The 10,414-nt window shown below is 55.9% G+C and overlaps 1 protein-coding gene across 2 annotated transcripts; it reads left to right on the top strand.

Moving 5' to 3' along the window:
* The first annotated feature begins 3,967 nt into the window (after window positions 1–3,967).
* Window positions 3,968–9,652, top strand: MECR (mitochondrial trans-2-enoyl-CoA reductase). 2 transcript variants are annotated; one of them, XM_061449927.1, is made up of 10 exons: window positions 3,968–4,151; window positions 5,254–5,351; window positions 5,487–5,618; window positions 7,403–7,546; window positions 7,632–7,734; window positions 8,016–8,118; window positions 8,386–8,459; window positions 8,536–8,596; window positions 8,981–9,053; window positions 9,469–9,652. In XM_061449927.1, exons 1-10 carry the CDS (start codon window positions 4,069–4,071, stop codon window positions 9,630–9,632), a joined length of 1,035 nt encoding a protein of 344 aa, XP_061305911.1. In that variant the 5' UTR covers window positions 3,968–4,068; the 3' UTR covers window positions 9,633–9,652. The 2 variants fall into 2 exon arrangements, with proteins under 2 accessions (XP_061305911.1, XP_061305912.1); XM_061449928.1 differs by having other exon boundaries at window positions 4,074–4,146.
* Window positions 9,653–10,414: the final 762 nt, after the last annotated feature.

Below are 10,414 nucleotides of genomic sequence, written 5' to 3'. Positions count from 1 at the left end.
ATAGAGCTATTAGATGAGTTATCTCAGCCTGAAAGGATGAAATAACTTCTGTGTCCTCATCCAAATAAACCTCCCTATTCCTGTTCAATGCAAAGAACGAACAAGACTTCCCAGAGGAAATAGCCAGGAAAACGTTAGCAGATGCCCATGGCAGGGGCTGGAACTGCTTGATCTTAAGGTCCGTTCCCACCCAACCCGTTCTGTTATTCTGTGTTACCTAAGACCCATCCCCTCACCAACCCACCCTTTGCTTTGTGCTCAAGGGTCGCTGGTGTTTCCCCGCAGTTAACTGGGAAGCCCAAGGATCAGTGGAACACCCAGAGCTAACTCTTCATTCAGGAGCTGCCCCAGCAGCACTGAGTGGCACCGCCTCATAGCTGTGCAATGTATGGCTGAGTTTGAGGACCACATGCATCCAGAAAACTGCTGCTTATACACCCCAGGCACCCATTGCAAGAGGGAAACCTTGTTCTCCATCTCAGAAGGAGCTTTCTGGAGCTACTCTTGCATTTCCCATCAGCTGCATGCATTCTGCCCTAAGTGTACAAGGGAAACCCCCAGCATGGCCCATAGCATCCCATTCCACAGGGGAGATGCTCTGGAGCTGTCCCACCTGGCAGCACTGATCTCTGCATGTCCTCACATTCTCCCTGTGGGATTTTAAAGGGATTTTGTTGGAAAATCTAGGCAGGCCTAGACTAAAGACCCATGCCATTTGCATAAGCCTGTTTGGGGCTTATTTATTTCATTTGGGGTCATTTCTGTCTCTTTTAATACCTCTTGAAAAGACCTCTGTGATGGCGAGGGGGAAGCGGGGGAATAGCTCTCCACTTCCCTAAACCCAGCATCCACCAGCGGTGCTGTGCAGAACAGTTAAAACCCCCGTTATTTGGGATGCAAAGGTCAGGGTCAGTTCCCTCCCCTTTTCCAGAGCCATCTGGGAGCATCAATGTTTGCTCCTGGGATTGTTATAAACCACTTTTAAACCCCAAACTCTCGGTGCTGCCTCCTCTGGTATCGCCTCGGGATGGTTGGTTTTTAGGGAGAGAGGGATGTAAATCAACCAGGGGCATTTTGGGTCTCTGATCACATCCCAGCTCACAAATGCTCTTTATTTCCAGGCCTGGGGTTTGGATATTGCTCCAATTTCTCATCATCATCTCTCGGCGCTGACAGGCTGGAGCCTGAGCGCAGGGTGAACATCCAGCCTTCAGTTACAGCCCTGCTGGAAGGAAAGGAGGGAACAATATTGCATCCAGCATTTATTTATTCCTATTTTTCAGTCGGTTTTACAGCTTGTTTGGTTTGCTTTGATTCAATTTCATGCAAGGGGAAAACTCTCCTCCCTTGGCATATGCAGCAGCGGATGAGAGCACCCAGGGCATGATGTGGGGGAGAACCTTGTCCTGGGGCTTACAAACAAATCCCTTTGGACACAGGCCTGTAGGGCCAGGCCAAGGGGAATGGCTTTAACCTGCCAGAGATGAGCTCTTAGGCAGAAGCTCTTCCCTGTGAGGGTGCTGAGGCGCTGGCACAGGGTGCCCAGAGAAGCTGTGGCTGCCCCATCCCTGGCAGTGCTCAAGGCCGGGGTTTGAATAGTTTCGGTTGGAAAGGACCTTAACATCATCCAGTTCCAACCCCCTGCTATGGGCAGGGACACCTTCCACTAGAGCAGGCTGCTCCAAGCCCCGTCCATGCTGGATCCCAGCCCAGCATCCCAACCCAGACCACCTGCAACGGGGTTGGGTCTCCAGGAGGTCCAGCAAAGCTTGGACCACATCTGGTTGCCATGGGAAAGCCGCTGAGACCCGACGCTGAGCATCCCCCAAAGAAAACCTCCCCAGACTCAACTTTCTTCACCGTTCCTAAGCGAAGCCGACACACCTTCCATTTCTCCACCAAAGAGGCAATAGATTATTATTGTTCTCCTTAATTAAAAAGTGTGCCCATCTTGGGAGCAGTTAATGAATAGTTCCACATTAACTCAATGCAGGCTGGGAGAGCCGGAGGCAGTGCAGCACCCACGGGGTCAGGCTGAACCCACTGCTCTTGAGGTGTCCCTTGTAAACCAGCTCTTGAGGGTGTAGGGATTAAATCACAGCAACCATCACCCTGGTGTCACCCTGGTGTCACCCCCACCCATCCCTGCATCCCCCCAGGCTCCACGTCTGCAAGAGTAAACCCCCCTTATAAACAGTGGGTTTGCTTTCCAGCCACGCATGAGGATGAATAATTAATCAAGGCTGTGATAAATTATGGCTCATTAGCAATGCTGGGGGGTTAAAGGAGAGGGGAGCAAGAGCATCACTCCTTCCCCTGGCTGGAGCACCCAATGCGGCGCCGGGTGCTGAGGAAACCGTCTCCTCTTCCTCCTCTCCGTATCCACTCTTAAAAGCCTCGGCTACAAAGCGGGTTTTCATGCCACTCTCCTAACCAACACAAAAATGCAATTCCAGGCTCTGAAGTGGTCATTAATCACCAGGAAACTGTGCTTGTTACAAGAGAAACATTAACAAAATAATCATAAATTGTCTGCCAGCCCCGCTTTGGGGATCCATACGTTTCCAAGGGTATGGAAAAGCAGCTCATTATGCCAGCGTAATTAGGGATTAACCCTTTGCCACATGGTGCAGAGTGTGGGCGCTTGCTCCCATCAGGCAAGCATCCTCCTCCAGGCCGGAGCCACCCCACCTGGAACGCTTTGGGCATCCTCGGGAAGCTGCAGGGTTTGAGGCAAGCAAAATCCTGTTTTTTATTGCTGTGATTCAGAGAAAGTGCTGGTTTAAAGCAGCAGTCATGGTGGAGATGGTGCCCACCACGCTCAGCACTGCTCCTTCCAAGGGTAAAGATGCTGGGACCAAACCTGCAGGTGTGACCTGAAAAGGGCCGAGTAGAGTGGGATAATCTTAGAATCAAGAATCCCAGCCTGGGTTGGGTTGGAAGGGACCTTAAAGCTCATCCAGTTTCACGGGCAGGGACCCCTTCCACTAGAGCAGCTTGCTCCAAGCCGCTGTGTCCAACCTGGCCTTGAGCACTGCCAGGGATGGGGCAGCCACAGCTTCTCTGGGCACCCTGTGCCAGCGCCTCAGCACCCTCACAGGGAAGAGCTTCTGCCTAAGAGCTCATCTCAGTCTCCCCTCGGGCAGGTTAAAGCCATTCCCCTTGGCCTGTCCCTACAGGCCCTTGTCCAAAGTGGGTTGTCTGTAGACCCCAGGACGAGGTTCTCACCCCATCGTGCCCTCGGTGCTCTCCTCCATGGTGCCAAGCGGGCGAGGGGAGGGATGGTGTTAACGAAGGAACCTGCTAATTGCACACAGAAGCAGGCTGCGATGAGCAAACCGGGATTTACCGAGCTCTCCCAGCACCCAGTCACAGGATTCCATCCCCTCTATGAAAGCAGGAATTAGTTTTAAACCCGGTGCTTGCTCTGTGTGACAGCTAGATCAGCGAGACAGGCGCCTGCGCTTCCCTTTTTCCCCTCCGATCTCATCAGTTTTAATTAGAAGGATAAATGAGACCTTTCCTTCAAGATAATTATAGAAAACAGTGAATTAAATCAGGAGCAGGATTTATTACTTGTTCTTGTCTCACCACTTGTGTCAGGCATCTGCTATTTGAAGGAATCATCGTTTGCCATAAGGCTTCCCCCCCCCCCCCTCCCCCCCCAGCGACGGGAAGCACGGACATCCCCTCCTGGGCGGCTGGGAGCCCCCATTAATAAATCATCGGAAAGGGGGTATTCTCCCCAAAACAGCTCCCGTTGCGCCCATCACCGAGGCCTCCGGGCTGGCTCGGCTCTGCCCATGCCTCAGTTAACCTCGGAAGCAGGAGCCCGGCCCCGCGGGTGCCGGGAGACCCCCGGGCTGCCCTACAGAGACCCCGCCGGCTCATCGCATGTGTGCCCGGGCCGCCTTAAGGCCGGCGGAGGGCGGGGCCGACCCGGAGGAGGCGGGGCTACCCGCGTGACGCTGCCGGTGACCGCGCCGGGCTCAACCGAGTGGTGCCGAGCTGAGCCGAACCGGGCCGGGCAGGGCCGAGCCGAGCCGAGCTCAGCCGAACCCAGCCGAAATGCAGCGTGCGGCAGCGCGGGTGCTGCGGGCGGCCCGGGGTCTGCTCTATGAGCGACACGGGGAGCCCGCTGCCGTGGTGCAGTAAGGGGGGACATGGGATGTATTGGGGTGCAGGGGGGCCGTAGTGGGGTGCGCTGCGGGGGTGCAGGTACGGGGGGTGCAGGGGGGCCGTAGTGGGGTGCACTGCGGGGGTGCAGGTACGGGGGGTGCAGGGGGGCCGTAGTGGGGTGCACTGCGGGGGTGCAGGTACAGGGGGGCTGTAGTGGGGTGCACTGCGGGGGTGCAGGTACAGGGGGGCTGTAGTGGGGTGCACTGCGGGGGTGCAGGTACGGGGGGGTGCAGGGGGGCCGTAGTGGGGTGCACTGCGGGGGTGCAGGTACGGGGGGTGCAGGGGGGCCGTAGTGGGGTGCACTGCGGGGGTGCAGGTACAGGGGGGCTGTAGTGGGGTGCACTGCGGGGGTGCAGGTACAGAGGGACTGTAGTGGGGTGCACTGCGGGGGTGCAGGTACAGGGGGACTGTAGTGGGGTGCACTGCGGGGAGGGGTATGGCGAAAGTCCCATTTTGGTGGATTTGATGCCGTGTTTTGCCAAGGGACGACACCTCGAGGACTTGCTGCCCTGCTTGCACCAACTCAGATCACCCCTAAAACCACAGGAGGTGCCCGTACATCATCCGGGTGCAGCCAGACACAAAACCCAGGGGGGTTTCGGGGGCATGGACACTTGCTTTTCCCTTATGGCCATTGTGCAACAGTGCTGCTGATTTGCCCTCGCCCTGTTGCTTGTGCAAGTCTTGTGCTTCATCACTTCTCCTTTCTGCTGCTGGTACCCAAGTTCCTGTAATGCTCAAGTGGGGCAGGATAAGCCCCAGAATCCCCAAACTGCTGCATTTTTGTATGTAACCTGTTGAATTTGTTAAGATCAGTGACTTTCTTGCTTGGTGACCCAGGGGTTTGTTAGGCTATTGCCATCAAAAGTCTGTCTAATCCGATAGGTCTTTTAAGTGGGATGGAAATCAGTTGATGCCCAAGGTGTTGGCTCAGGGTTGAGGCGCTGCATGGTATTAACTTTAACCTCAATATTTAACCTCCTTTATGAAAAAGGAAGGGATTTCAAGTAGTTGGTGGTAGAACATCATCCAAGGCTGTATTAATGCACTTTTCCTTTGTGTCTCCCTGCTCAGACTGAAGGACATCGAAGTGGCCAAGCTGGGGGACACCGATGTCCACGTCAAGATGTTGGCAGCTCCCATCAATCCTGCTGACATCAATATGATCCAAGGTACCGCTCCGGCTGCATCCTTTGTGCATGCTGGATCTTGCGGGATGCTCCCGGCAGGATGTCCTGGAGGGTTTGGAAGTGGAACCTGGGATGGGGAGGCCTGGCGTGTGATGCTCACCTCTGGCTTCCCGGCAGGGACGTACGCCATCCTCTCCCCGCTGCCGGCTGTGGGAGGCAATGAAGGTGTCGGGGAGGTGCTGGAGGTCGGGAGTCGTGTGGCAGCTCTGAAACCTGGGGACTGGGTCATCCCGGCCACCTCCGGACTCGGTGAGTGCGCACCCGGCATCCTCAGTGCCAGGAGGCACGGCACGGCTGGGGCACCTTAGTGTGGGCAGCAGGACAAGGGAGGGGATCCTGCCCCTCTGCTCCGCTCTCCTGAGACCCCGCTCGCAGCACCGTGTGCAGCTCTGTTGTCCTCAGCATCAGAAAGGCATGGAGCTGTTGGAGCAAGGCCAGAGGAGGCCACGAGGATGAGCAGGGGCTGGAGCACCTCCTGTATGGAGCTAGGCTGAGAGCATTGGGGCTGTTCAGACTAGAGCAGAGAAGCTGTGTGGAGACCTCAGAGCAGCTTCCAGTGTCTGAAGGGGGCTACAAGGATGCTGGAGAGGGGCTCTTCATTAGGGACTGTAGGGACAGGACAAGGGGTGATGGGTTCAGACTGAAACAGGGGAAGTTCAGGTTGGAGATAAGGCAGAAGCTCTTCCCTGGGAGGGTGCTGAGGCGCTGGCACAGGGTGCCCAGAGAAGCTGTGGCTGCCCCATCCCTGGCAGTGTTCAAGGCCAGGTTGGACACAGGGGCTTGGAGCAAGCTGCTCTAGTGGAAGGGGTCCCTGCCTGTGGCAGGATTTGGAGCTGGATGAGCTTTAAGGTCCCTTCCAACCCAAACCAATCTGGGATTCTATGATCCTTGCTCCCTTGTGAGTTCTTCCTGCATCCCCCCTACCTGCAGAGCACCTTCTTGGGGTTTTTGGGATGCCCAAACCTGCATCCAAGGCATCTTAATTTCTCACCTCTTTATATCTTGGTTTAAGTTCTGTTATTTCCAGGGGTTATTTTTAGTTTTAACATGTTTCTTTTCAAAGCAAGCTCAGTGTCTGATTCCTGACCACAGTGAGTGATGCTCTGCGGATGCAGGGGGGGCTCAAGGGAAGGATGGGGTTCCCCAGGGAAGAGGCTCCTGTGCATGGGACACGTGCAGTGCAGAAACCTGGAGCACTTACAACAGCGATGCCATTACTTATGCTAAACTTGAACTTAGAAATAATTCACTTTTCTATAGCATAGACCCTTTATGGGGCTTCTGTGCCAGTAAAAAGCATCACAGCAATCTCCGAACAAGCATGTTTTGTCACATCTGCTTAGAACTTCTTTAAGGACCTGGGATAAAGCATTTACCCTGTGCAAGGTCATGGTTACATCTCATTACAGTGTTCTCTTTAATAGTGCTCTGATGGGAAAGCAGGGGGATTTATTTTCCAACAAATGTCTCTTGTGCTCCTCCAAAATGCCAATGGCCAGACAAATGATGGGTTCTGGTTTAGTGCAGCAGCTTGTTCCTCGCCTGTTTCCTCTTAAAAGGCTTTTTTTTTCCTTGCTTAATGGGAGAAGGCAAGTGATGTCGTTGAGATCCAAATGTGATATTTTTAAACATAAAAAGCAGAAGTAAATGGATGGTAGGGGGTTAAATCGGATCTAAGTATAGAGGGAGTAAATCTAACTAAATTGGCTTTGAATATATGGGCTCATCTGTAGGATGGGGAGTATTTCCATTATCTCCACACACTCCCTGCACCCAGGGAGCCCTGGTCTCATTATCCCTCTGGGAAATGATTCGCCTTGGCTGGGTGATAAATCTCAGCAGGCAGCGGGGGATCCATCCCCTGCCTTTTGCACTGTTTTGGCCGTATCCATGGGGGAGGCTGTTTCATAAAGCACTCCCCCCGCGTGGTGATGCTGCTGTGACCAGCGCCAAGGCTGTGGTGCGTGGTGAGGGTCTCATCACCGTTTCCTTTCCTCGCCCACCTTCCTGCCTGCGATGCCGCTGGTACCCAGGGACGTGGCGGACGCAGGGGGTGTTCCCTGAGCGGATGCTGCTGAAGGTGCCCAGTGACATCCCGGTGCTGAGCGCCGCCACCCTGAGCGTCAACCCCTGCACAGCGTACCGCATGCTGGCTGACTTCGAGACCCTGGCGCCAGGTACGGCTTTGCTGGGTGGAAGGAGTATTCCAGGTGGATTTGCCAGTCATTCCTGCAGTGAAACTCCGGGTTTGCTCATATCCAGGTGACTCCGTCATCCAGAACGCTGCCAACAGCGGCGTGGGGCAGGCTGTTATCCAGATTGCCAAAGCCTCTGGCATCAAGACCGTCAACGTGGTGAGGGACAGGTGGGTCCATGGGGAGAGGGGAAGGTCTCCTGTAGGGCAGGAGCTGCCCTCAGCCTGGGCTGGAGGTTGGCCATATGGCAAGCTGGTGGTTGCCATGCTTAGGCATGTTTGGGAGTTGGATCTGGTCATTCTGCTCATCCACCTCAGGGTTTTCACCTCTTTGCTGCTCCAAGCTGTCCCCCAGCCTCTGCCCTCTTGTCCCCAGTCCAAGCAGGAGGGAGGGGAAGGGGACTCTCTGCTTTCTGGCTCATTGAGTCTTTGGTTTCTTTTCTTCCCCCCAGGCCTGATCTCCCAAAGCTGGTGGAGAGGCTGACGGCCCTGGGTGCCGACCATGTTGTCACAGAGGAGATGCTGAGAAAGCCAGAAATGAAAGATATATTTAAGGTACCCCAATGGTGATGCCAGCAGAGACCATCCAGGGCTCTCCCTGCAGTCCAGTGGTGCAGGAATGGTGGGAAGGACAAATCTCTCTCTAGATCAGGACTTAGCTCCAGGAGTTGAGGGCTTTTGCTGCTACTGTGAGGGCCAGGTTACAGACCTTGCTGTCCCCAAGTAACTGGTGAGGTTAAGGCAGCTGATCTCTCAGGGACCACGATCCCATCCTTCAAAGGAGCCCTAAAATTTGGGCATCCCCTCAATACACTCTTGCAGAGCATCCCAAAGCCCCGGCTCGCCCTGAACTGCGTCGGAGGCAAAAGCACGACGGAGATGCTGCGGCATCTGCAGTAAGTTTGACCGGGTGGTGGCTTGGGCAAGGTCAAATTGGGGACCACTTAACCAGCTCCCCCTTTCCTCTTCCAGGCCCAAAGGCACCATGGTCACCTACGGTGGGATGGCAAAGCAGCCTGTGATGGTGCCTGTGGTGAGTACTGGAGGTGTTCTTGGTGTCCCCCAGGGCGTGTTGAGGTCGAGGGAGGGGATTCTCCCCCTCTGCTGCGCTCTGGGGAGAACCCCCCCTGCAGTCCTGGTCCAGCTCTGGGGCAACAGCACAAGAGGGACGTGGAGCTGCTGGAACGAGGCCAGAGGAGGCCAAGGAGATGCCTGCAAACTGGGAGCCTCCAATCTTCTCTTTATTTAAGTGATGGGGTCCATTATGGGCCCGGCTGCTTTGCACCCAGCACAGGCCTCTTGCCTTTTCCAATGGAGAATCTGGGCTGCTGTAAAATCCCAGCAGGGAAATGGCCCCATAGAGGCAGAGCATCAAACCCAGCATCTCCTCTGGGCTCTCCCATCCCTCTCCCCGCAGAGCGCCTTCATCTTCCGGGACGTGCGGCTCCGCGGCTTCTGGATGACGCAGTGGAGGAAGGACCATGAGCAGGGTGAGCTGGGGGTGCTGAGGGGTGGCACTGATGCAGTGGGTGAGCACCGGAATGGGGGCCAAACCACCAGTGAGAGCATCCATCCCTGGCAGCGCTCCAGGCCAGGGGGAACGGATCCTTGGGTGATGTGGGCTAGCAGGAGGTGTCCCTGCCCATGGCAGGGGGTCGGAACTGGATGATCTTGAGGTCCTTTCCAACCCAAACCCTTCTGTGATTCTGGTGTAAGTCCTTGGGGCAGCTGAAGCACCCGCACTGGGTCTTGCGGCTGGGACTTGGATTTGGAGTTCCACCACGGCGCTCTTTCCCCATCCCACATATCCAAGCTGGGAGCACATCACACCCCAGGACCCTGCATGGCTTCGTGCGGGGCTCTGGCCCGGGATATAGGGGTGAGAGCTCCCTCCTTCCCTCGCAGACCAGCAGAGCGTGGCCACCATGATGGATGCCCTGTGCCAGCTCATCCGCAGGGGCCACCTCACCGCACCCACCTGCACCCAGGTCCCTCTCCAGGACTACAGGGAGGCTCTGGAAGCTGCCATGAAGCCCTTCACGTCCTCAAAGCAGATCCTCCTCCTCTGAGCTGCAGCGCGGTGCTGCTCCCCACAGCCACGCTGCCCCTTGCTGCCTCGGAGGGGCTCACAGATGGGGGGGGAAAACCTCCAGATCTGTTGATTTTTGTCTTTTTTCACACTTTGAGGAGCCTATTTGAAGGTTTAAAGCCCTGTGCAGCTCCGCACGGCTGGCAGCGTGCACCGCTGATGTGCAGGGAGCCTGCATCTCGCTTTAGCTGGGGGAGCTTGGCTGCAGGAGGATGCTCAGGGAGCGCAGGGGCTGCATTGGCTCAGCTCAGGGAGGCAGGAGAGCAGCAGCTCTCCCTCACACGAGTGTTTTGGGGCTGCTTCCTGCCTGTGTTAGTGGTGCCAGTGTGGTTCTGCTGTTCGCACTGTCCCCATAGGTGATTTTTGGGTGCTTTCGGGTCACTTTGCAGAGTATTGCAGGGCCTTTCTCCCAGCTGCATTCGCTACTGCGGCCCCTGAGCCACCTCCATGTGCCCCCTCCCAATGCAGCAGCCAAGAGCCCATGGTTTGGGGGCATTCCCTACACTGAAAGGCAGGGAAAACCCAGGTTTTTCTCCCTTTTAACATGGTTTTTCCCCGCCCGGCCCATGCTGTGCTGCAGGACGGGGGCAGGGGATGCTTATGAAGGCCTGAGCACAAGGGGGTTTTCCAGCCTTTGGCAACACTTGATCCCAAACCCGACCTCAAACAGCAAAGAAAGGGGAGGGGAAAGCTCAAGTTACCCATGGGCAGGAGCACTGAGCAAGAAGCACTGATGCTTGTGGTGCCATTGAGCTCCTGGCC

Source organism: Pezoporus flaviventris, unplaced genomic scaffold (genome assembly GCF_033815535.1).
Source record: "Pezoporus flaviventris isolate CSIRO_AGI_PZ_B2104156 unplaced genomic scaffold, CSIRO_AGI_Pfla_v1 ptg000008l, whole genome shotgun sequence".
Taxonomy (NCBI): Eukaryota; Metazoa; Chordata; class Aves; order Psittaciformes; family Psittacidae; genus Pezoporus; species Pezoporus flaviventris.
The sequence above is the reverse complement of the archived record's forward strand: the minus strand, read 5'-3'. Positions and strand labels throughout refer to the sequence as shown.

What these genes read in the sequence shown, in the direction of transcription:
- MECR (XM_061449927.1), top strand. Translation starts at nt 4,069, where the DNA reads ATGCAGCGTGCGGCAGCGCGGGTGCTGCGGGCGGCCCGGGGTCTGCTC. An exon ending in GAGCCCGCTGCCGTGGTGCA is followed by an intron (nt 4,152 to 5,253) that starts GTAAGGGGGGAC and finishes CTCCCTGCTCAG; the next exon opens with ACTGAAGGACATCGAAGTGG. An exon ending in GAGATGCTGCGGCATCTGCA is followed by an intron (nt 8,460 to 8,535) that starts GTAAGTTTGACC and finishes TTCCTCTTCCAG; the next exon opens with GCCCAAAGGCACCATGGTCA.